General features: G+C 38.4%; 1 protein-coding gene across 12 annotated transcripts in view; it reads left to right on the top strand.

The window, feature by feature from the left end:
• AMBRA1 (autophagy and beclin 1 regulator 1) overlaps window positions 1-26,649 on the top strand; it is a 226,276-nt gene that overhangs the window by 46,513 nt on the left and 153,114 nt on the right. For 9 of the 12 annotated variants that reach the window (XR_013156974.1, XM_077114562.1, XM_077114563.1 and 6 more), the window contains 6 exons: window positions 18,889-19,141; window positions 19,612-19,670; window positions 20,136-20,319; window positions 21,614-21,786; window positions 22,732-22,798; window positions 23,369-24,822. Coding sequence is in view for 11 of the 12 variants with exons in the window: in XM_077114562.1 (XP_076970677.1) it covers window positions 19,007-19,141; window positions 19,612-19,670; window positions 20,136-20,319; window positions 21,614-21,786; window positions 22,732-22,798; window positions 23,369-24,822 (2,072 nt within the window). In the remaining variant the exon portion in view is untranslated. The remainder of the gene's footprint in view (window positions 1-18,888; window positions 19,142-19,611; window positions 19,671-20,135; window positions 20,320-21,613; window positions 21,787-22,731; window positions 22,799-23,368; window positions 24,823-26,649) is intronic. The other 3 variants (XM_077114567.1, XM_077114566.1, XM_077114564.1) reach the window with 1 other exon arrangement.

Raw genomic sequence — 26,649 nt, 5'->3', positions numbered from 1 at the left:
CACTTCCTGGTTCCTTATAAAAAGGGCATTCTAGAACTGAGGTCAAGTACAGTTGTGTCAGTTGTGCCAGACTCAGTCTGTCCAGATATGATTCTTCACGCAGACACCCATGGAGCTCTGCCGCCCAGCGAATTCGCAACAACCCTGGAGTCCACGAGTTCACGCTGGGTCGCCCACAACGCGCTCCCCTCTGCTTTACTTGGACACTTAATGTCTATAAGCCCCAGATGATCTCTAAAATGGGGATGATGATAGTATCTATCTTTGTAGCATTATTGTAAGGAATAAATGAGATAATATGTGGAAAAGTGCTTAGTTGCCAGCTGTGTAGCAACTGGATGTTAGAGAAAAGCATTGTCTAAATCTGTATTATATTCTACCACTTGCAATCAGTTGGTGAATAATTAATGGGAGTTATACCTTCTGCCAGGTATTTAGGAGGCTTTAAGATTACTGATAAATTGTAAAGATTCTTTCTTTGAATGTTATCTCAAATTTATTGTTTATATATGTAATTATTTAAGAATAGGAAGTAATTAATGTAGGATTATATTTCTTATCCTATTACTTTGTATGAAAATATTTACGTTTCTCCAGAATTTAATATTTTTTCAGGCTCATAGTCATAGCAAAATAAGAAGTGATCCTATTAATTTCCCTCTTTAATCCACCCATCCTAACTTCCCCCAAGAAGTGAGACCCATCTCAATAAATGTCCCCGCCATCCACTGGGGGCTTAGGCCAAAAACCTAGGAATCACTCTTAATTCCTCTTTCTCTTTTGTCCTAAATATAGTGCATCTGTATTGTTGCCCATTTCTCCAAAATATGTCCTGAATGAATTTGACTACCTATCACCTCCTGCATTGCTATATCCTGGTCCATATTTCTATCATCTTGTCATTTCCCTGGTTAAAATCCTCCAAAAACAATCCATTACACTTAATAAAATCCAAATTCCTTACCATGGCTTTCTGTCACCCATCTGTCTCTCTCTTTGGTCTTTTATTAGCTGGGCTGCAGCCACAGTGACCTTTATTTCTGGTCAGCAGACAATAGAATTACTTCCCAAGGGCCTCAGTACTTGCTATTCTTTCTCGTCAGAATAATTTTTCACCCAGTTCTTTTCTCAAGGCTTCCACCTCAAGATGCAAGTCTAAACTCAAGCGTCACCTTGGAGAGGCTCTCTTTGGCCAGGCTAGGTGAAAAGTATTTCTTTCACATCATGCTCTACCTATATCTTCATGTTTTATTTCCCCCCTAGCATTTATCAGAACTTGGAAGTATTGTTAACATTTACTAATGTAAACAGTCGCACAGGCTTTGTGAAAGCAGGAATGTCCTTTTTCACTGTGGTATCCTCAGTGCCTAGAACACTGCTGAGGGCATGAGGAAGTGGTAGATGTTCAGTAAATGCCTGTTGGCCGTCTGTCATGGCTTTTCTATCCCTTCCCCCTTAAGTGTTCTATCTTTGGAAAACGGGGGAAATGGAATCTGTCTTCTAGTGAGCTTAAAATCACTAGATTCTTAAATCCAGTGTTTTATTTTGATTGGCTAAGAACTGTGATTGGCAAGATGGAGGGGCATCTGGACCTTTGAGCTCTGCATTTAATAATTTGACTTCTCCCTTTCCTGAAGCCTTGAGGGAAAATTTATTTTCCCTATTCTAGTCAGCCAGGAACCTGGCCTGGGCTGACTCTAAGCGTGGAAAACACTGAACACTGTGTTTGCTGAGCCAAGGACTAGGAGTCAAGCTCTGATACTATCCGGAGGAAAAGCCTGAATTCAAATCCTACTTTGGCTACTGACTCATCTTGTGAGCCTAGATGAATTTCTTAACCTCTTCTGGGTTTTATTTTTCTTATCTGGTGAGTAATCTCATCTGTCCTAGGGCTTGTGCGTATTCCCGGGTTAATGTTCGCAAAGATTTTCACAGCACTGGTGCTGTTACTCAGGGCTTCCAGGGGGTGCTGGGGACAGTGTGGCACTGGTGCGTAGAGAAGAGAGCTGCACTCTCTTTCTCCCAGACACTGAAGAAAACAGAACGATGTTATCCTTCGTAATTTGTAATTTGAAATTGGCTCTACTTCAGCCTCCTAGTATTGTTAGCGGATGAAAGGTATATTGTTCCAAAGTCATTTGCCTGTTTGTCTGAGGCAGCAGGTTTCAGTTCCCATTTCTGAGGTTAAGCTGTTTTTGCTTCTGTGAAATTTCTCCCATCAAAAATTACTGTTCTTTGCTTGATATTAGAATGTCTTTTGCCATTTCTTTGCATTTAAAGGTAGCCTTCCTGGTCTTCTTGATTCTTTTAATGGTTTGGGACGCAAAGATTGAGCTTCAGTTTCCTTGTTCAGTGGTTTCTTCCTTTACTTCCTTGAGTTTTCAGTGATTCTTGTGTTCTCAGAGCACTGTTTTCCCAGAATAGTTTGCAGATAAGATTTCAGGTCTTTTCACTTCATCCTTCTCAGGCAAGTGAGAGTAAGGAAGATGGTCTTCTCAAATTTGGGTCTTATGGCTTTCTATTTCCAGTTTTGATCACACTTTGTTTTTGAGTAAAAGCTTTCTTGTGTTCAAACATTAAGCTACATCATTGTGAGTTACTTTAGGAAGCCCTGTGAGCAAAGTCTATGGCAGAAAAGCTGATGTCTTTTTTTTGGCATGGGCAGGCTCTGGAAATCAAACCCGAGTCTCAGGCATGGCAGGTGAGAATTCTGCCACTGAGCCACTGTTGCACCGCCATTATGTCTTTTTTACTTTTTATTGTTGTTGTTATTATAACAGTAATTAGAGTTTATTTCATTTGTATCTTTGAAGCATTTTAAAAAGTTGTTAGTCCATTCATGAAATATACTACAGAGGTCTGCCTTATTCTGAGTTTATATATAAAAACCTTGTGGGTGGTAGTAGAGAGGAGAACAATATAGAAGTTACATTGTTTGCTTCTCTCTTATTAAATTTGGTCTGGCCACCTTTGTACCAGTACTTGATTCAGTATTACATCTTAATCTGACTTTCTAGATACAGACAAATTATATTTTAGAAAATTTGTAATTCTGAACATAAATGGTATGCATGTCTGCAGTTAGGGTGCATGTTCTGTTTACTAACATTTTATTTCTGGGCTTTCAGCTTCTTACAAAGCAACTATGTATTTTTAATTATATTGACTTTTGTTCTGTCACTTCATTATTTCCTTTCAGTTTATCTGGTGATTGATTAGAGGTACTCTTTGATTCTGCTTTATAGCCACTATAGTTTCCTTTGCATTTTTTCTCTTTTCCATCCAGAACTGTAGGTGCCACACTGCTTTGTGAAAACTCCTTTATTTATTGTTTACTCTGGTTTCTATTGGCTCCTGACTTGGCTTCTACTTTAAAAAGTAATTATCCTGCTTTGAATTTCAGTGACCCATTTCTTCTATGATACTCCAAGGACTTTATTCCTTTAAGATAGAAAGAGGGTATTATTACTTCCAGTTTACATGTAAGAAACCTGAACTTTAGCTAAAGTGTGATTTCTCAAGGTTGTATAATCCAGTGGTAAAAATCAGACATTGAAGCTTCTTACCTCTTAGTCTTATCTTTACCCATTAAATCATATGATTACTTGTTGTGGCCTGTACTTACACTCTTCTTCCCTCAAACTGCAAGATCATCTCTGGGACTAAATTAGAATGAAATTTTTACAGCTGGCACTCTCAAGCTTGAAAGGTATAATATTTGTTCTAAATATGCTGTGTTTCAAATACGAGGATAAAAATGTGTTGTGTTTGAGGCATGGTTTTTTTAAGTTTATTTTTTTCTCTTGTAATGGTGGTGGTAATGGATTTGCTCTGTGCATACTCTGTTGCCTGGCCCTCTAATGATTAAAGACATGCGTAATGAAATGGCTGGTTGAGATTTGGTTGGTTACGATACAAAGTTTTCTCTTTTTAAAACTCCCTGACTTGTAGAAACTTGAACTCATTAGCACCACCCAATAATTGACCACAACTTTTTGTGGGGTTTTTTGGTGGGGGGTTCTAGATATTGCAGGTTATGGGAGTTGTGGGGTTATTTTGGGTTTTCCTGATAGCTCTGAATATGAATATTTGCACATATTCATTTTGTTCTATGCTTGGCATTGTGCCAAGTTCCTGGGTCTGTGATAGAAAGGTTTTGCCCTCACAGAGTTATAGTCTAGTGAGGAAGAAAGAGTTATTTATTTTTTATGCAAGTTTATTGAGATATATTTATATACAGTATAATCATCCAAATTGTACAATCAATGGTTGACAGTATCATCATATATTTATGCATTCACCACCACAGTTTTTAAAAACTATTTATTTTTATTGATATATCTTATGTATTCACATATCATGTAATCATCCAAAGTATATACTCAGTGGTTCACAGTATCATCATATAGCTGTGCATTTATCATCACAATCAAGTTTTTTTCTTTTTTTGTGAAAATAACATATATACAATAAAGCAATAAATTTCAAAGCACATTGCAACAGCTGGTTATAGAACAGATTTCAGAGTTTGGTATGGGTTACAATTCCACAGTTTTAGCTTTTAGCTGCTCTAAGATATTGGAAACTAAAAGAAGTATCAATATAATGATTTATCAGTCATACTCATTTGTTAAACTGTACCTTCTCTGTATAATTCCACCAACACCTTGATGTTTCTCCTACTCTGTAACGGTATTTGGGCTGTGCCCATTCAAACTTTTTCATGTTGGAAGGGCCTGTTGATAATATGAGATAGCAGGATGGAGCTAGTTGATGTTTTGGAGAAACTGGCCCCTCTGCATTTCCGGACTTATCTGGTCCAGGGGCCCATCTGGAGATTGTAGGTTTCTGGAAAATTACCCTAGTGCATGGAACTTTTGTAGAATCTTATATAATGCCCTAGGTGTTCTTTAGCACAATCAATTTTTGAACATAAGAGTTTTAACAAGGAATTACATATATGATAAAATAAGGACTAATTTTGAGATATCTTTGCTAGCCTATATTTATTTTATTTTCCTGTTTTAAGAAAAAAAAATTGGAGTGTTGAGCAGATGGTAGGTTTTCTGTAGAAAATTATTGATGTTTATCAGCATTGGATCACGTAAGTAGTGTTTTAGTTATCTATTGTTGTGCAGAAATATACCTCAAAATTTGTGGCTTAAAACAACAAATATTTATTTCTCACAATTCTGTGGGTTAGGAATTGAGCTGGTCTGGATGGTTCTTCTGTCCTGTGTGGCATCATTTGAAGTTACTCATTAATCTGCATTCAGCTGGTGGCTGTGCTGGGTTGGAAGGTCCGGGAGGTTTCCCATGTTTGTCTGGCACCTTGATGGTCTTCCATGTCGCTTCTGTCTCTTCACGTGGGGTCTTATTATCCAGGGCCTCTGTGTGGTCACTCTCGGAAGCAGGACAGCCTGAATTTTCTTATAGCCTGATGACTGGTTTCCAAGAAGGAAAATAGAAGCTGGCAGTTTATCTACCACAGGTAGGTAAACTCAGTTAATTAGGAGAATCCTGATTTGGAACCAACTTTGGCTATACCAGGAGGTCAGTAGCCCGTGAGTCTGTCATGTGGATGAGAAAAGAGTTGCCATGGGACAGTATATGAGCACTCCTTTTTTCTGTTCTAAGTTCTGCTTATCTAATAGTTCATGTTTGACAAGAGTATACACAATCATGTTCACTGTTAATTGTATTTTTTGAAGTTTTGAGGATTCATCCTAGTCACCAAAGAAAAATTTATATGGCATCTGTCTCTATTTCTTATAGGTGATTTGTCTTGTTTTGATTGAATTGGTAGGTTTGTACATAGCTAGCTGAATTTTATGATATAGTCTCATTTGATTTTTTTTTTTTGTCAACCTCAAAAGCTATTTCTGGTCAAAGGTTTTGAAGTAATTTTACTCTCAAAAACTTTGTAAATGAATTCCTGGAGAGGAAAGAGTAAGAAGCATTTTTCATTTTTTCCTTAATATTATTGTTAAATTTATTGACTAGCAGTCTACTTTTCTTGACCTCTGAGGAAATGAACATTGCAAATATAAAGCAAGCAGATTGCTAGTTGATATAGTAAGGCAGTAAAACATTTATTGTCCTAACACATATGAGAGTAGTACATGAAATGAGAGAGAGAGTAGTAGGAGGTTTTATTTTAGGCCATTAGGAAGTTTTCTGTAGTAATTAAAAACCTAGACTCTGGAGCCAGATTGCCTAGGTTTGTATTGTGAGTCTACCACTGACTGTGTGACTTAATTTCTTGGGTCCTTCTGTACCTGATTGGGTGGCTGTAAAGGGATTTGTGTCCTGAAAAAGTTTTTTTTTAGAAATTAAAATTTTGTTTTCTTATTGCCATTTTAATTTTAATTCTTCATTATAGAATTAAACTATTATTTTAATTCTTCATCGTAATTCTTTTAATCCTCATAGTAACCTGATAGTATGCATACTGTTAGTAGTCAGATTTTACAGGTGAGGAAATTGAGGTATGGGGAGGTTAAGTAACGATTCAAAAGTAACATACCAAGGAAATGATGGAGCAGGGATGCAATCAGCCAGTCTGATTATAGGACTCACATACCACTAGTCAATCCTGTCTCTAATTTAGAAATTATGGATAAGAAAAATAATGAAATAAAAATGATTTATAATTTATTCATCTAGATTTAACCATAGTTACTTCGACATATCCTAGTATATCCTTTACTAGTCTGTACACAAATAGGTGCACAATTTAGGTAATACTAATAGTTAGAGGTTTCCTGCCTCCTGTTTTCTTTGCCTTCAGAATGTCTTGCCTATTTACAATTTTATATTATTTGCCCCAAATTCTCTGCCCACCTCTAAGCTCATACCTTCTAGTCTAGGAGTCAGGCAAGAGCTATAAAGAGGCAGATCTGGCTGCTGGCGTGGTGTTACATTTTAAACTTCATTCCTATAGTGTTATTCCAAGTGTCCTGAAATGCCTTGTAGGAAGATCCTATTAATGAAAGCAATGCTGCCAATTGCAAAAAACCCTGTGGATTTCCACCCACCAGGCCACTTTTAGGCCTCTAATTAAAGGTCTGGCATTTTGTATTTAATTTTCCAGTTGTTGGGAGAATTTATGCAAATGATCCTAGATTTAGTATTTAACGGATTATTTTTTTCTTTTGAAGGCTTGACCTTGGGTTACATTCTATATGTTATAGAACATTTATCTGTATAACATGCTGATTTAACTGAGAAACTTTGCCTACATTGCTATAGTGAAGTGGAGAGAGACAAATACTCAAACAAGGGGTTGGGACCCCATTTTAACAGCCCCTTCCAGCTCTAGTAGTTTCTTCTTCACACCACTAAATGCTATTGGAAGGGAGCATTTGAGTTTAAATTATTAGCCAGGTTGCTGATAAATTGTTGCTTCTGCTTTTTAATTCACTTTGCTTGTGCAGAGGTAGCCCAAATCTTATTTAATTACTTCTTACACACAGATATACTTCATTTCCCAAGTACTTTTTACTTTGTTGTCTGGTAATAGCCTTTGAATTGTTTCTTGAAAATCTGCTACTTGGGAACTGTGGTTAATGAAGTCTCCAGGGTTTGAGATGGCCCTGTTGTTTGATGAGGGAAGCCATGGTGAACCGCAAAGAGAATTCAACAACAACCTCAACAGTTCCACACTTCTTTTCTTATTGGAGTTTCAGAGCAACTCCTGTGAAGTAGACACTGTGATTATTGTTTTACAGAGGTGGAAATTAAGTCTCAAAGAGCTTAAGTAATTTGCTCAAACCATATACTAGAAAGTAAAGTAAAATTGCTGGCATAAAATGATCAGATTGCAAGGGGAACCTGTAAATCTAACTTTTAGTTCCCACTGGATAGTGGTATAGTCTCTAGGTGCTTCTTATTAATACTTATTAAATATAATTATGTTCTAGAATTAAACAGAAAATCTTTGAAGGTAATTGTCTTTGCATCTTTTTTAGAGACGTTAGTCATGTTATCTGGGTGTTAGTTTTATGTACATATTCCACTTACATCCTTTTGTTTCTACTTGCTTAAGGGATTTTGGTGATTAAGAATTGATTTGGGAGACTGTGTAATGTCATCACAGTATTCTTGGCACCCTTTGTCTCAGTCTGGATTAAGGAACAGATTGGGAAATTTATTCTTCCTCATTTTTAAAAAGAGGAATAAAAAACACACTTGACTGGCACTTCCTTCTCAGCGACAGGCCTGACTTCAGTTTGATTTAGCTCCTTTTGTTCTTTTCAGAGAACAAAGTAAAATCTCTTTTCAGGTGACTGCAAAGAGCATATAAGGAGAGAAGTCCTTTTTCCTTTTAAAAGAACAGAGCAAATATTTTTCTTTAGACAAAGGAGAGGTTTTCTCTTGTTTGAACTTTTGATGTGTTGAGGTAGGTCCCTGGGAACTGATAGACAACCTTCTGGGAATCTTGAGCTTAGTTTTTTAGTGTTTTGTTTTGTGTTATTTTTGTTTTGATACTAATGCATGTGGAACTTCTTTCCTCTTTCTTTTGATTCCTATAGGAAATTCAGGTTGCACTACCGTTTTCTTAATCATACAATGTTTGTGACCTATATTTTATTCTTCTGCTTGAATTATAGGTAGTCAGAAGGTCAGATTTGTTTTGTTTGGTTTTGGGAATTGGACAGCTGCTGTTTCAACTGTACTTTATAAGATTATAGATAGTTTAAAGATAGTTTATTTTCAAATAAAAGGACAAAGGAATCTATTAATAACTCAGTTCGTTTTTACTTCTCTGTATTGGGTAAAAGCATTGCAAGACTCAGTGGAGGGTTAAGGTGAACTAAATAGAAACTGTATTTCTGCCACCTTTCTGCTTAGTAATTATTATGCAACTATGTAGCAGTTTGACGAAGGGCAACCCAGGGTTCATTCCCAGATTTTTGGTCCTAACCATGAGTTATCAGAGGTTATTTTCTTCCAGTTAGTTCATCCTTAGCCTATTAGCCTATTATAAATAGGCCTACGGCTCTGTGTTGACATTTTCAATGTGCCTATTTATATCATGTATTAATGGGTGACGAGAGGTCTGTCATAAGGATACAAAGCTAGGATTTGTTCCTTCATCCCTCTTTAGGGAATTTTGTGCTGTGTGTTACTCGGAACCTGGAGTTGTATCTGACTGTAGATTTTTTGACATTTTACATTTTAATATTCTAGGGAGGAAACTCCTTTCAGCATAGGCTATAAATATTTTTCCTTCTGTCTGTATTTGGTTGCACCTAATTATGTACTTTTTATATTGCAGTCTTTAGTGAGATGTAAAAGACCAATTATTTGAGTTTAACAATAAGCTCGTCTTACTTTTTTTAAATGTGTTTTTAAGTTTAAAAAGAAAAAAGAAAAATAGCGTGCTACCTTTTCTAATTATCAAATCACTTATAACCTCACTACCCAAAGACAATGGTAGATTAGTATTTATTATATTTCTTTTCTATAATTTTTCTGCAGAATTTTTAAAGCAAATTTGATATCATAGTGCATAGATAATTTTGCATTCTGCTTGTTTCACTTGATGTATTTTCTCACATTAGCTTTTTTTTTTTTTTTTTTTTTTAACATGGGTAGGCACTGGGAATGAACCCGGCTCTCTGGCATGGCAGGCGAGAACTCTGCCTGCTGAGCTACTGTGGCCCGCCCCATATCAACTATTTTAAAAATAATTTTTGAATAGAGTACTTGTACCTGTTTCAAAAATAAAAACGATATTAAAAAAACACTGAGAAGTCTTACTTTTATCTTTGTCTCCATTCACCTTGTCCCTCCCCTAATAGGTAACCATTTCATTAGTTCTTATTTATCCTTTTAGTTTTTGCAGATACAAGCATACACATACACACAAACACACACACACATCTATGTTGAGAATGTATATATAACCACGTATTTTCTTTAATTTCTCCTTTTATTAAAAAACAGCATTACTATATATGTTGTTCCTTGTCATTTTTCTCCTCTTACCAATATATTATGAAGATGTTATTATCAGTATCCAGAGAGATCTTATTATCAGTATCCAGAGAATTTAGTCCCCTTTAAGTGAACTCTTGATGGTCTCCAGTTTTTTTTCTGCTATTACAAACAATAAGACAGAATTAATAATGAAAGGGAAAAATTAAACCTTTGCCCTGCCTTGGTTATTTGTTTTTTAGAAATATTTTTATTATAAACAACGAGCAAATTTACAAACGTTCTTGACATACAGACATTCTTGACATACAGACATTCTTGACATGGTTACAATCAGTGATTCCCAGTATTACCACATAGTTGTGTATTCATCGCCGTGATCATTTTTTTGAACATTTGCATCTTTCCATCAAAAGAAAGAAAAAAGAAAAAACTCATACATGCTATACCCCTTACCACGCCCTTTCATTGACCATTAGTATTTCAAGCTACTCAATTTATTTTAACCTTTTTTCCCGTTATTTGTTTATTTCTTATCCATATTTTTTACTCATCTGTCCATGCATAGACAAAAGGAGCGTCAGACCCAAGGTTTTCATAATCACACAGTTACAGTGTGAAAGCTGTATCATTATACAATCATCTTTAAGAAACATGGCTTCTGGAACACAGCTCTGCAGTTTCAGGTGCTTCCCTCTAGCCACTCCAATACACCATAAACTAAAAAGGGGATATCTATATAGTGTGTGAGAATAACCTCCAGAATGATCTCTTAGCTCTGAAATCTCTCAGCCACTGACTCTTTATTTTGTCTTATTTCTCTCTTCCTCCTTTTGGTCGAGAAGGTTTTCTCAATCCCTTGATGCTGGGTCTCAGCTCATTTTAGAGTTTTTCTCAATCCCTTGATGCTGAGTCTCAGCTCATTCTAGGATTTCTGTCCCACGTTGCCAGGAAGGTCCACACCCCTGGGATTCATGTCCCATGTAGACAGGGGGAGGGTGATGAGTTTGCTTGTTGTGTTGGCTGGAGAGAGAGGCCACATCTGAGCAACAAAAGAGGTTCTCTTGGGGGTGACTCTTAGACCTAATTTTAAGTAGGCTTAACCTATCCTTTGCAGGATTAAGTTTCATATGAACAAACCCCAAGATTGGGGGCTCAGCCTATTGCTTTGGTTGTCCCCACTGCTTGTGAGAATATCAAGAATTCTCCACTTGGGGAAGTTGAATTTTCCCCCGTTCTCACCATTCCCCGAAGGGGACCTTGCAAATACTTTTTTACTCACTGTACAAATCATTCTGGGATTTATTGGGGCATCACTCTGGACAAACCTACAAAACCTTATGCCCTACTCAAGGTTCCGTGTACTTATGGTGTTCAGTTAAGCTGTTCACATAAGTTATATTAGGAGATGCACTAGTCAAAATATAAATTTTGTACCAAATAAATATTTTTTGCTTTAGTCTCACACGTAAGTTAAAATTTTTAAATATTAATTACCATCTATTTTCAACACCCTGCAGTAACGACATTCTGTTGTTCTTCCTCATGCAAAAAATGTTTTTAAATTTGTACATTTAGTCACTATCATTATAAATTCTAGGCATTCTTAGATTATACCATCTCAGTCGTTATTGTTTATCTTTTCTTCTTATTTAATTTGTGCCCCCAGCCCTCCTCCATCTATCATTCTCACATTCAGCTTCATTCAGTGTTGTAACATTATTGTATTACAGTTACGTAGTATTGTGCTATCCATTTCTGAATTTTCACAATCAGTCCTGTTGCACAATCTGTATCCTTTCAGTTTGAATTACCCAATATCTTACCCTATTTCTATCTCTTGATGGTCTCTTTTCCCAATTGAAATTCTCCCAGTTTCTTCACTAATGTCAGCTCCTATCAGTGAGACCATACAGTATTTGTCCTTTTGTTTCTGGCTGATCTCACTCAGCATAATGTCCTTAAGGTCCATCCATGTTATTACAAATGTCATGACTTTATTCTGTTTTACAGCTGTATAATATTCCATTGTATGCACATACCACAGCTTGTTTAGCCACTTGTCTGTTGATGGACATTTTGGCTGTTTCCATCTCTTTGCAATTGTAAATAATGCTGCTGTAAACATTGGTGTCCAAATGTCCATTTGTGTCCTTGCCCTCATGTCCTCTGAGTAGATACCTCGCAATGATATTGCTAGGTCATATGGCAATACTATACTTAGCTTCCTGAGGAACTGCTGAACTGCCTTCCACAGTGGTTGCACCATTTGACATTCCCACCAATGGTGGATAAGTGTGCCTCTTTCTCCGCATCCTCTCCAGCACCTGTCGTTTTCTGTTTTATTGGTAATGACCATTCTGGTGGGTGTGAGATGATATCTCATTATGATTTTGATTTGCATTTCCCTAATAGCCAGGAAAGCTGAGCATCTTTTCATGTGCCTTTTGGACATTTGTATTTCCTCTTCTGAGAAGTGTCTATTCAAGTCTTTTGCCCATTTTGTAATTGGGTTGTTTGTCTTTTTGTTGTTGAATTGAAAAATACTAGACCTTTATCTGATGTATTGTTTCCAAATATTGTCTCTCATTGTGTAGGCTGTCTTTTTACTTTCTTGACGAAGTTCTTTGATGCACAAAAGTGTTTAATTTTGAGGAGTTCCCATTCATTTATTTCTTCAGTGTTCGTGCATTGGGTGTAAGGTCTTGGAAACTGCCTCCTATTATAAGATTTGTAAGATATTTCCCTACATTTTCTTCTAACAGTTTTATGGTCTTAGAGCTAATGTTTAGGTCTTTGATCCATTTTGAGTTAATTTTTGTATAGGATGTGAGATATGGATCCTCTTTCATTCTTCTGCATGTGGATATCCAGTTCTCTAGATACCATTTATTGAAGAGATTGTTCTGTCTCAGGTGAATTGGCTTGACTGCCTTATCAGAGATCATTTGTCCATAGACGAGAGGGTCTATATCTGAATACTGTTCAATTCCATTGGTTAGTATATCTAAACAGTACCATGCTGTTTTGACTACTGTAGCTTCATAATACGTCTTATAGTCAGGTAGCTTGAGACCTCCAACTTCATTTTTCTTTCTCAGGATACTTTTAGTTGCTCGGGCACCCTGCCCTTCCAGATAAATTTGGTTATTGATTTTTCTATTTCTAGAAAGTAAGTTTTTGGGATTTTAATTGGTATTGCATTCAATCTGTAGATCAATTTAGGTAGAATTGACATCTTAACTATATTTCATCTGCCAACCCATGAGCGTGGTATGCCCTTCCATTTATTTAGGTCTTCTGTGATTTCTTTTTAAGAATTTCTTGTAGTTTTCTTTGTGTAGTTCTTTTGTCTCTTTAGTAAAATTTGTTCCTAAATATTTTATTCTTTGATTTCCCCCTCAGATTGTTCATTACTAGTATATAGAAACACTACAGATTTTTGAGTGTTGATCTTTGTAACCTGCCACTTTGCTGTACTTATTTATTAGCTCTAGTAGTTTTGCTGTGGATGTTTCAGGGTTTTCGACATATAGTATCATATAATCTGCAAAGAATGAGAGTTTTACTTCTTTCTTTTGAGTTTTGATGCCTTGTATTTCTTTTTCTTGTCTAATTGCTCTGGTTAGAACTTCCAACACAATGTTGAATAACAATGGTGATAGCAGACATCCTTGTCTTCCTTATCCTCCTGATCTTAGGGAGAAAGTTTTCCATTTTTCCCCATTGAGAATGATGTTAACTGGGTTTTTCATATATTCCCTTTATGATGTTGAGGAAGTTCCCTTCTCTTCCTATCCTTTGAAGTGTTTTCAACAGGAAAGGATGTTGAATTTTGTCAAATGCCTTTTCTGCACCAATCGAGATGATCAAATGGTTTTTCTGCTTTGATATGTTGATATGGTATATTACATTCATTGATTTTCTTATGTTGAACCATCCTTGCTTACATGGTATGAATCCTACTTGGTCGTGGTATATAATTCTGTTAATGTGCTGCTGGATTCAATTTGCTAGAATTTTATTGAGGATTTTTGCATCTATATTCATTAGAGAGATTGGTTTGTAGATTTCTTTTTTATAATATCTTTTTCTGACATTGGTATGAGGGTAATATTGGCTTCATAGGATGAGTTAGGGAGCTTTCCCTCCTCTTCAGTTCTTTTGAAGAGTTTAAGCAGGATTGATACTAATTCTTTCTGGAGCGTTTGGTAGAATTCACATGTGAAGCCATCTGATTCTGGACTTTTCTTTTTTGGGATCTTCTTAATGACTGATTCAGTTTCTTTGCTTGTGATTGGTTTGTTGAGGTTGTCTGTTTCTTCTTGAGTCAGTGTTGGTTTTTCATGCCTTTCTAGAAAGTTAGCCATTTCATCTACATTGTCTAGTTTATTAGCATAAAGTTGTTCATAGTATCTTCTCATTACTTCTTTTATTTTTGTAGGGTTAGTGGTTATGCTTCCTCTTCCATTTCTGATTTTATTTATTTGCATCCTCTCTCTTCTTCTTTTTGTCAACCTTGCTAAGGGTCCATCAATCTTATTGATTTTCTCATAGAACCGACTTCTGGTTTTATTGATTTTCTCAATTGTTTTCATGTTCTAAATTTCATTTATTTCTGCTCTAATCTTCACTGTTTCTTTCCTTTTGCTTGCTTTGGGGTTAGTTTGTCATTCTTTCTCTAATTCTTCCAGGTGGACAGTTAATTCCTTGATTTTTGCACTTTCTTCTTTTTTGATATATGCATTTAGGGCAATAAATTTCCCTTTTAGCATTGCCTTTACTGTACCCCATAGATTTTTTTTTAATTAAAAAAAATATATAACAACAAACACAAACATTCTTAACATATGATCATTCCGTTCTACATATATAATCAGTAATTCATAGTATCATCACATAGTTGCATATTCATCATCATGATCATTTCTTAGAACATTTGTGTCAATTAAGGAAAAGAAATAAAAAGATAACAGAAAAAAATTCATGCATATTGTACCTCTTACCCCTTCCTTTCATTGATCACTAGCATTTCAGTCTACTAAATTTGTTTTAGCATTTGTTCCTTCATTATTTGTTTTTTTTCCATATGTTTTATTTATCTGTTGATTAGGTAGATAAAAGGAGCATCAGACACAAGGTTTTCACAATCACACAGTCACACTGTGAAAGCTATATCGTTATGCAATCATCTTCAAGAAACATGGCTACTGGAACACAACTCTAGATTTTCAGGCATTTCCCTTAGCCTCTCCATTACATCTTGACTAACAAGTCCACTATCACCTTTGAGCTTTCCATCCCTCTCGTTAGGGGTGTTTGGGCTATGGCCATTCTAACATTTTCATATTGAAAGGGTCTGTCACTAATATGGGGTAGGGAGATGAAACTACCTGATGTTCTGGAGAGGCTGGGCTAGGTTTCAGGACTTACCTGGACCAGGGACCCATCTGGAGGTTGTAGGTTTCTGGAAAGTTACTCTAGTGCCTGGACCCCTTGTGGAATCTTGTAAATTACCCTAGGTGTTCTTTAGGGTTGGCTGGAATGATCCTGGTTGGGATTTGGCAGGTGCTAGCAAGGTCTTAATGAAGCTTGTGTAAGAGCAACCTCTAGAGTAGCCTCTCAACTCTGTTTGAACTCTCTCCAGCACAGATACTTTATGAATTACACTTTTCCCCCTCTTTTGGTCAGGATAGAATTGTTGATCCCATGGTGCCAGGTCTGGATTCATCCTTGGGAGTCCTCTCCCACATCGCCAGGGAGACTTTCACCCCTGGATGTCATGTCCCATGTAGCATGGAGGGCAAGGATTTCACTTGCAAAGTTGGGCTTAGAGAGAGTGTGACCACATCTGAGCAACAAGAGAAGTCCTCCAGAAGTAACTCTTAGGCATGCCTATAGATAGTCTAAGCTTCTATGCTACCTATATAAGTTTCACAAGAGTAAGTCTCATGATCGCGGGGATGACCTACTAATTTGGGTGTTCCTAAAGTTTGACACAGTATCAGGGGATTCCCTGATGGTAAAATTTAATAGTTCCATAGTCTTTCTCCCCTCCCTCAGGGGACTTTGCCAATATTTTTTGATTATTTGGTTGATATACTCTAGGATATTTCCAGGCATTACAATAATCTATACAGGATTAAAGGACCTCTTTCTCATTCTGTGCTTTCTGTGTTTCAATTGTTCAAATGAGCTATACAGATAGGTTGAATTAAATTATGCACTACAGAAAATTTCAGTTCCAGATCAAATAAACCTGTCTTCCATTGGTCTCAAAGAGTATGTGTGGTTCTGAAATATAAACACTGTCTTCCTTACGCCTATGTTCTGAATTAGTTTAGCCCCAACCTGTTCGGTTTCATTCTTATGTCTAAATATCAGGTTATAAATACATAAAAGAGCCTTTCAAAATCCAGAAAGAATAATCACCACTCCGGACTTAATGTGTCTGCTCTAAAAGCTTATATTCTAGACCCCTGTTTTCATATAAGTGTTTTCTAAAGGTGACCATACCATTGTTGTTTTTTTATTTCTGGCATAATTTGTCTCACCAAATGTCCCACGTATTTATTCACGTTATTGTATGCCTCAGGACATTGTTCCTTTTTTGTAGCAGCACACCCTTCATTCATAAGTATACACCGTCGTTCGCCATTCTAATTCATCGTCAGTGTATCCTTCAGCCACTTGCATTCATCAGGCATGATGTAGAGGGCCCAAAGTCCACAGCCCATCAACATTCTCAATTTCAGATAAATTCATTGTTCCCAAGAGACAGAAAACCAGTAAACACACCCTCACCAAAGGAGATCTAAACCTCCTCTTAACTCTTGTCCTTCACCCCATTATTTACCTCTGCTGTTGCTGTGGTAGTGCTGATGGTTTCCTTTTGAACGTAGCTCATAGCATACCATAGCAGTTTTCCCCTTGTACCCTGTACTTAAACACTCCTTATACAAGAATCCTGTCTTTGAAGTAATTCTTACAAGAACTCATTCATATTTCCTGTGTGAGTTAGTGGGACCTGTAGGTCTATACAGCCCCTTTCATTCAATCTTGTTCATCTTCAATATGGCAATATTACTTCTAGACCTACTAGATAATCACCTCCACTCCTATCTATTCCCTTACCTTGGAGTTCGACCTCATTAGCTAATGGTTCACCCATCTCTAGTTTCTATGCATCTCTAAGTTCCCTGTATTCTCTATTATAAGTCTCTGATTATAGCTTTATGCTGGTCATAAAAGTGGAATCATACAGTATCTGTCCTTTTGGGTCTGTCTGATTTTGCTTAGCATTATGTCCTCAAGGTTCATCCATCTTGTCATGTACTTCAGAACGTCATTTTTTTCTTAACTGCTGCATAATATTCCATCTTATATATATACTACATTTTGTTGATCCACTCATCTGTTGATAGGCATTTGGTTTGTTTTCTTCTTTTGGCAATTGTGAATAATGCTGCTACGAACATAGGTGTGCAAATGTCTGTTTGTGTTGTTGCTTTCAGCTCTTCTGGGTATATACCAAGTAGTGCTATTGCTGGGTCACAGAGCAGCTCGTTATTTAGTTTCCTAAGAAACCCCTGTACGGTCTTCTGTAGTGGCTGCACCAATATACATTCCCACCAGCAGTGTATAAGTGTCTCAGTTTCTCCACGTCCTCTCCAACATTTATAGTTTCCTGATTGTTCAATAGCAGTCATTTTTAGAGGTGTGAGGTGGTATCTCATTGTAGTCTTGATCTGCATTTCCTTTATAGCCAGTGAAAATGAGCATCTCTTCATGTCTTTCTGAGCCATCTGTATTTGTTCAGAAAATGCTTATTCATTTCTTTAGCCCATTTTATAATTGAATTGTTCTTTTGTTGTTAGTGTATGACTTCTTCGTATATACAGGAAATCAAACCTTTGTCTGATATGTGATTTCCAAATGTTTTCTCCCGTTGAGTTGGCTGCCTCTTCACTTTTTTGACAAAATCTTTTGAGATGCAGAAGCATTTGATTTTGAGGAGTTCTCATTTATCTATTTTTTCTTTTGTTCCTTGTGCTTTGTGTGTAAAGTTTAGGAAGCTACGTCCTATTACTAGGTCTTGAAGGTGTTTCCCTATATTTTCTTTGTGGTGCTAGTTCTTATATTTAGGTGTTTGATTCACAAGTTAATTTTTGTGTAGGGTATAAGATTGGGGTCCTGTTTCATTCTCTTGGCTTTTGATATCCAGTTCTTCCATGCCCAATTATTGAAAAGACTTTTGTCCCAGTTCAGAGGATTAGTGGTAGTTGATAGTTTAGTGGAATTTTTGTTTGTTGTTTGATATGGTTTTATGCCCTTAAGGCTTGTGGTAGATGAGAGGAAAGAATAAAGTTTTCTCTTCTTTTCTCCTCTGGCTTCTATTCTGGAACTTCAGTGGTAAAGAGAAAAGGAGAGTAAGAAAGGTACCCTGAAGTGGATAGTGTGTACCTACTTTTAGGTAGGAGGTAGAACTGAAGCTGCTACCTAAGAAAGGCACCTAAGTAAAAGCCTGTTAAAATCAGTTAGTTACCTGTCGTTTGTTTTGGAGGCTGCTCAAGGGAGGGGTACCCGCAATTAGGGAAATGGCATGGCTTGGAAAGGGAGGGCAGGTTTGTTAGTGTGTGTGTGTGTTAATTTAAGGCAGGTTTTCCGAGATTTTTATTGGTAGCAAAAGTTCTTCCTTCCTGATGAATAACAGGTTAAATCTCTAAAGAATGCTCTGTTCTTTAGGTTTGAGGCTGAGCTGTGGAGGATATGAGAGAAATTTGAGGATGAAATATCTTTGGAAGAAAAATTCTGGGAAGGGTCTTTTCTTAGAAAGTATTGTTAAATATGAAAATAATACTTCCCCCTTTGGACTGGAATATTAGCAATGGGAAGCTTCTCTGGTTGCAGAAAAAGCACTCTTTGACATTATTCTCCACTCCTTAGATTTCCATGAGGACAGCCCACGAGAACCTGAATGGCCTCATTTTAGCTGCTTCAGTGTTTGAGCTCTTGCTTGCTCCTTCATTTCTTGTGCCTGGTGTGAAGGTGTCTGCTGAGAGCCATGAAAGTTATCCCAGAGAAGAATGCTGTCCGGATACTGTGGGGGCGAGAACTGGGTACCCGGGCCTTTGGAGCTCAGCGGCTTCTGCAGGAGCTGGTGGAAGATAAGACCCGGTGGATGAAATGGGAGGGCAAGGTAGGAAAAGTGGATATTTTTGACATAGGTGCTTTGCAGGGTAGATGGTACAGTGGGTCTTAGAATAGGATAATGACAGAGAGTTGGACATAATTTATCTTGGGTACAAGAATTGAAACTTAGGGAGTTGTCTACAAATTTGAAAGAATTCAGGAGCTAGAAATATCTTTTTCCTTGTAGAGTAGACAGTTTTCCTGAAGGTTATTTAAATTTATCTTTTTAAATGTGTACCTTGATCCTTGTCTCTAGTTTTAAGCCTACACTGTGACTATCTTTTTTTTTGGGGGGGGGGGGGCAGACACCAGGAATCGAACCTGGGTCCTCGGGCACGGCAGGCAAGCATTCTTGCCGGTGGAGCCACGGTGGCCCGCCCTACACTGTGACTATTAATCTAGAATGGTTCATGTGTTTGTAGAAAGGGTGAGCCATAGTTTATAAATAATATATTTTACCTTTTCCTTTCCTCCCAGCGAGTAGAATTGCCGGATAGTCCACGCTCTACTTTCTTGCTGGCCTTCAGCCCAGACAGGTATCTACTACTTATCTATAACTTAACTTAAGATTTTTGATGACACTGCATTCTGTATATTTGGACTAGTTTTATCTTCCAAGTTATATCCCTAAAGGTCCTTTGAAACACTATATGAACAGAGCTTTGCCAGTATATCTGAAGAGGAAAGAAAGTAGATGAATAGCATTAACCATAAAAATAATGGGAATAAGCAAAGGAAACTGTGAACATTGGAGATCAAAACTTGGAAAGTTTCTCAGTAACAGTCTTTTCCTGTGTGATATTGGCCACCAATGGCATAATAGCTTCCCCAACTGGAAAAGGATTCTCTGAAGATATATGTCATTTGGGGACAATGTAAGAGGCCAAAGCTTTCAAAGATCAGAATTATTCTGTTGTTTGTAGATGTGTGTTGTCCAAAGCTAATAGTTTGTTACCCTTCCACATGCTTCTCAATTCTCTTCCAATTCTTTGATTCCCTAGGACTCTCTTGGCCTCCACTCACGTGAACCATAACATCTATATTACGGAGGTGAAGACTGGCAAGTGCGTTCATTCTCTGATTGGACACCGCCGTACTCCGTGGTGTGTTACATTTCATCCCACCATCTCAGGCCTTATTGCTTCAGGCTGCCTAGATGGGGAGGTTAGGATTTGGGATTTACATGTAAGTATTATTAGAATATTATGATATTCTAAACATAAAGACTTATTTTCCATTGGTTTCTTTTTTAAAAAATATTTTTACTGCAAACTCTTCACACATATATAGTCTATACATAGTATGCAGTCAGCGGCTCACAGTATCATCATATAGTTGTGTATTCATTACCATCATCATTTGTAGAACCTTGGCATGACTCCAGAAAAAGAAATAAAAAGAAAAAAGGAAAAAACTTCTGCGTCCCATGCTCTTTACCCTCCCTCTCTTTGACCACTAATATTTCAATCCACCTTATTTTTTATACTTTACCCCCACCTATTATTTATTTTTAACAATTTTTTAAATTCGTCTGTCCATTCTCTGGATAAAAGGAGCATTAGACACGAAGTTTTCATAATCACACAGCCACACTGTAAAAGCTATATAGTTATACAGTCATCTTCAAGAATCGAGGCTACTGGAACACAGGTCAACAGTTTTAGGCACCTTTCTCCAGCCATTCCAACACACCACAAATCAAAAAGGGCTATCTATAAACTGCATAAGAATAACCTGTAGGATATCTCTTGACTCTGTTTGAAATCTCTCAGCCACTGAAACTTTATTTTGTCTCATTTCTCCATTGATTCTTTTTTTTTTTAACATGGGCAGGCACCGGGAATCGAACCCGGGTCCTCTGGCATGGCAGGCAAGCATTCTCCATTGATTCTTAATTGTGGAAGAGAGATTAATCAGGTTCTTAGGGTTACATCTGAGTGTGTGGGGTAGTCACTGCCCTACTTAATTGATGAGAGATGTAGCCCATAGTCCTCCATTCTAAGATGAACGCCCTATTTAACTGTTCCTCCATTTTCCCTCTGTGATATAGTACAGGAGGCACTAAGATGTGTTCAGGTTGTATTTCTGTTGTCTTAAAGCAAAGATTCTACTGTACTGTGATGATGATCTTGAAGGCAAGGTGCTCTTTGTCCTTTGGGAAAGGTCTTGTCCCTGCTGACTGGCTAGTGGGTGTACACTGTGTAGTGTGCCAAGCTCGAGTTTTTACAGCATTTAAAAATAGGAACTATGGATATGCTCGTTGCTTATGAATTGTAGGTGATTGAAGAACTGAGCTGACAGGAATATTTGTGTTGATTAATGGGCAGCACTGTCTGTTCACTCATCTCCATCAGAGAGGATATGTTTAAAGTAGGCCTTACAAGTAATTGTTTTACCTTAGCTGGGCCTTTCTTGAAATTTACTTCCCAGTCTGCTGGCACTTGTATCCTGATAATATTTGAGATTGGTTTATTCATAGGGTGGAAGTGAAAGCTGGTTCACAGATAGCAACAATGCCATTGCCTCCTTGGCTTTCCACCCTACGGCTCAGCTTCTGCTGATTGCCACTGCCAATGAGATCCATTTCTGGGACTGGAGTCGACGGGAGCCTTTTGCTGTGGTGAAGACGGCTAGTGAGATGGAGCGTGTCCGGTGAGTAACCTGCCCCACCACTGCTAGGCACAGAACACATGGCAGCTAAGATTTACACCTGCCATCACCTCAGAAGACAGGTTGTTATCCTTGCTCAGGACAGGTTCTTATCCCTATGTCTCCTCCTACTTTTTAAGCAACTGGCTAATCAGTTAGGAACAGGTTCATTTCATTCATTTTAGCTGTCCGTTTTGGCCTTATCTGTAGACAGGGTCATATGACTCTTTTTTAGGTTTGAAGCTGTCTAGATTTGAAATGGAACCCTTCTTTTGGGAAACCTGAAAGATGTTCAGGTGGTATTTTAGATAGCTTTGTGGGTAATTGCTCTTTTCTTGTTGTCTGTGTTAATCAAACTGGAAGATGGAGATGTAAGCATATATTAAATCTGGTAATTGGTATTTATTTAGCCCCCAAGATCAAGACACATATTGTCTGAATGAAAAGTGAATTATTTTCCTTTGATGCACTTGGTAGTGCAGTTGAATAGAGGCTAATTTTCTGGTCTAAGTTATATCACTTGATGCTGGGATGTCTCATTGTTGCCAGATCTCATGCTTTTTGCCATTGTGGAAGCTATGTGAAGGAAAAACTGAACCTGTGGCAGAGTATGGAAGTTTTAGTGTTATGATGGGCTTTTAGATATGAGCAAATGGTGGCTTAATATTGCTGCCTTGTGGGATGGAAGCCTGGATGTTTTTTCTAAAGCAAATTACTATTTTAGTGATACATATTACTTTACTCTCATGCTGTAAGGAGATAACAGAAAATATTGAGCCTTTTTATTTTAATCTGTTAGAAATTTTTGAAAGTCTCTAGCATGAAATGGTTGCCTGGGTAGTCACACAATCAGTAATGATTGCTATAAATTAGAACACAAATTCCTTTTCTCAGTTAACATAGTCTCTCTATCCGTGTCTATGTCCCTTTCTTCTTCTGTGTTTTCAGTCTGGTGAGATTTGATCCCCTTGGACACTACTTACTCACAGCAATTGTTAACCCCTCTAATCAACAGGTAAGTTAGCAGTTCCAACTCCATCTAAACTGTGGGTTATTTTCTAAACTAGTGCACTAATTCTGATTATGTTAGACTTTAATTCATAGTGACCAAGTGCTTTTTTCCCATTAAGATCCAAAGTAGTTTCAGGCTGGGTATTTAAAGTTACATCCATAATGTTAAAAGAAGAGTTAATTCTGAAGTCCCAAGTGATCACCTCAGAAGTAACCCTTGTCATCTCGAGGCATTGTTGGATAGCTTGTCATTCACCTACCTCTGGCTAGTTGACATTTTGTTTCCCCTCACTACATCCATATCATGGAGATGTCTGAGATGTCTTTGACAAGAGAATTGGTTTGTCACCTATATACCTTCGAATGTATTGCTAATTAAAAAATAAATAATTTAATATTATATGATTATTCTGAATGCAAAGCCAGTTAGTTCTCAGTGCTTCAGGGATAAAGAGCTGAGGCCTATCTATGAAGGCTGTTTTTCTTGGATAATAATCAATTTTTCTTTATTTACTTAGAGGTTCTTCCTAACTGCTTTGTTCTGTCCCCTGCCTCACCCTGGTCCATGCTGCAGGGTGATGATGAACCGGAGATCCCCATAGATGGAACAGAATTATCCCACTATCGTCAGCGTGCCCTCCTGCAATCACAGCCAGTTCGCCGGACGCCTCTCCTTCACAATTTCCTGCACATGCTGTCCTCCCGCTCCTCTGGCATCCAGGTGGGAGAGCAAAGCACGGTGCAAGATTCTGCCTCCCCCTCACCCCCACCGCCTCCCCCTCAGCCCACCATGGAGCGCCCCAGGACTTCCGCTTACATCAGGCTCCGACAGCGGGTCAGTTACCCCACAGCTGAGTGCTGCCAGCACCTTGGGATCCTGTGCCTTTGCAGCCGCTGCTCTGGCACTCGAGTTCCTTCCCTCTTGCCACACGAGGACAGTGTTCCCCCTGCTTCTGCCAGGGCTACTACCCCTTCCTTTTCTTTTGTACAGACCGAGCCCTTCCATCCCCCGGAGCAGGCCTCATCAACGCAACAGGACCAGGGCCTCCTGAACCGGCCGTCTGCCTTCAGTACAGTCCAGAGCAGCACTGCTGGCAATACGCTCCGCAACCTCAGTCTGGGTCCTACCCGTCGCTCTTTGGGGGGCCCTCTGTCTAGTCATCCTTCTAGGTATCACCGAGAAATAGCTCCTGGGCTGACAGGATCTGAGTGGACGCGTACAGTGCTCAGTCTGAACTCCCGCTCGGAGGCAGAATCTATGCCCCCGCCCAGGACCAGTGCCTCTTCAGTGAGTTTGCTGTCTGTATTAAGACAGCAAGAAGGTGGCTCTCAGGCATCTGTGTACACTTCAGCCACAGAAGGGAGGGGTTTTCCAGCTTCAGGGTTGGCACCTGAGTCAGATGGGGGAAATGGTTCTGGCCAGAACAACTCAGGTGGCATTCGCCATGAGCTTCAGTGTGATCTGAGACGCTTCTTCTTGGAATATGACCGCCTGCAGGAGCTGGACCAGAGCCTGAGTGGGGAAGCTTCCCAGACCCAACAGGCCCAGGAAATGTTGAATAATAACATTGAATCTGAGAGGCCAGGCCCTTCCCACCAACCTACGCCACACAGCAGTGAGAACAATTCTAACCTGTCCCGTGGCCACCTAAATCGCTGCCGTGCCTGCCACAATCTCCTGACCTTCAACAATGATACCCTGCGCTGGGAAAGAACCACACCAAACTACTCCTCTGGTGAGGCTAGCTCCTCCTGGCAGGTCCCCAGTACCTTTGAGGGCATGCCCTCAGGTGGCAGCCAGTTGCCACCTCTTGAACGGACTGAGAGCCGAACACCCAGCTCCAGCAGGCTGGAGCTGAGCAGCTCTGCTAGTACACAGGAGGAGAGGACTGTGGGGGTGGCCTTTAACCAAGAAACAGGCCACTGGGAAAGAATTTATACCCAGTCCAGCAGATCTGGGACTGTATCACAGGAGGCCTTACATCAGGATATGTCTGAAGAAAGCTCTGAGGAAGATTCACTCAGGAGGTAAGCAGTTGCTTTCCTGTTTTCTCCCACTTCCCTTTTCTCCTCGTATCTCTTCCTTCATTCCAATAATGTTGTGGTTGTATCTGGAGTGTCTGGGACCCATACATCTGCTTCTCATCTCCCTACCTTCCATTTCATCTTCTTGGAAAATCTTGCTCTGAAGCCAGCGATAAGATAGGGCCTAGCAGTGTGAATCAGTTAGCTCTGCTGGTTCTGTTTCTGGCTAAGCTCATGTGACTTTTAGCATTGAAAGAAGAGTATAGATTGGGGTAGAGAGGCATAAGGAGATAGAACTGTTGACTTCCTCTGCCCTTATTTTTGACCTTCTTGATGGATTGTCTGTGTATGACTTAATTGTTACAAGGTAAGATCATGCACCAGAGTGTTCAGAATTAAGTAGTACAAGAACGTTTCTTGGAACAGATTAGCATGTTGACTTTTCTTTGATTGTATCACTTTGAACAACTGTGTTCACCTTTTAAACCTTATCTTTTGGAACTTGCAACTTGACAAAGGGGTGAGAAAATAATACATATATAAATATTTATGTCAAGGAAAGTTCATATTTTCTTAGAGATTGTGTGTTTTTGGAAAGCAAGCTAGTTGCTCGATTAAGATTCTCTGAATGGACCTTCCAAATGGATATAAACCTTGGGGTGGGGAAGAATAATCAATCATCCATGGCAAGAGGCCTTTCCATGCTCAAATTAGCATCCCAGACAGCTCTTTCATGGAAGAAACAGAGTGGGTGTAGTTGATCGCCCACCACACATCCTATGTATGGCTATGCGTGCATCTATCTTGATTTATTAGGGACTTCTTTCTGTAATTCTGTAAAGGTCAAATCTAGCGTAATCACCAGCTCCCAGAATGTGCCTGTTGGATCCAGACAGCATGTTGCTCTGCATTACATCCTCTATTGAAGCAACTGAAATTTCTCTGACATAAGCTTCTAACAAGGGTGGAAATATGAAATGTGCTCAAAATGTACTAGTTATTTTAAGAGCATGCTGTAGAGACAGTCTCCATCCATTAAGTATTTGTTGAGTGGTTACAATTTTTCCAGCACTGTCGTAGGCACTATGGGGAATACAAAAGAAGTGTGATGCAGGTTGTTTGCCCACTGGGAGTATACAGAGTTATTGTGGAAGCAAGACTGATTTGCATGAAATTGTATTAAAATGTAGAAGGTCATTGTTAGTCAAGATGTGATGGAGAGGCTGGAGGGAACTGCCTGAAAATGTGGAGCTGTGTTCCAGTAGCCATGTTTCTTGATGATGATTGTATAATGATACAGCTATCACAATGTGACTGTGTGATTGTGAAAACCTTGTGTCTGATGCTCCTTTCATCTACCTTGTCAACAGATTAGTAGAACATATGGAATAAAAATAAATATTAGGGGGAACAAATGTTAAAATAAATTTAGTTTGAAATGTTGGTGATCAGTGAAAGGGAGGAGTAAGAGGTATGGTATGTATAATTTTTTTTTTCTGTTTTTGTTTTATTTCTTTTTGTCTTTTTATTTCTTTTTCTGAATTGATGCAAATGTTCTAAGAAATGATCATGATGATGAATATGCAACTATGTGATGATATTGTGAATTACTGATTATATATGTAGAACGGAAAAAAAAATGTAGAAGGTCAGTTGCTTTGTTCTATGGTACTGAGATTAAGTGTAGTCCAATCTCAGAGAAGGGGAAGTATTATCACGGAACGGTCTAGAAAATCCTTATAAAAGATGGATAGGATTTGGAAAGGGTAAGATCTTTTATTTTAGGGGAATGGCACATACTAATGTAGGAAATGTCATCATATAAGCAGT

This window comes from Tamandua tetradactyla, chromosome 8, assembly GCF_023851605.1.
Source record: "Tamandua tetradactyla isolate mTamTet1 chromosome 8, mTamTet1.pri, whole genome shotgun sequence".
In the NCBI taxonomy this organism is placed as follows: Eukaryota; Metazoa; Chordata; class Mammalia; order Pilosa; family Myrmecophagidae; genus Tamandua; species Tamandua tetradactyla.
This window is presented reverse-complemented; position numbering and strand designations above follow the sequence as displayed.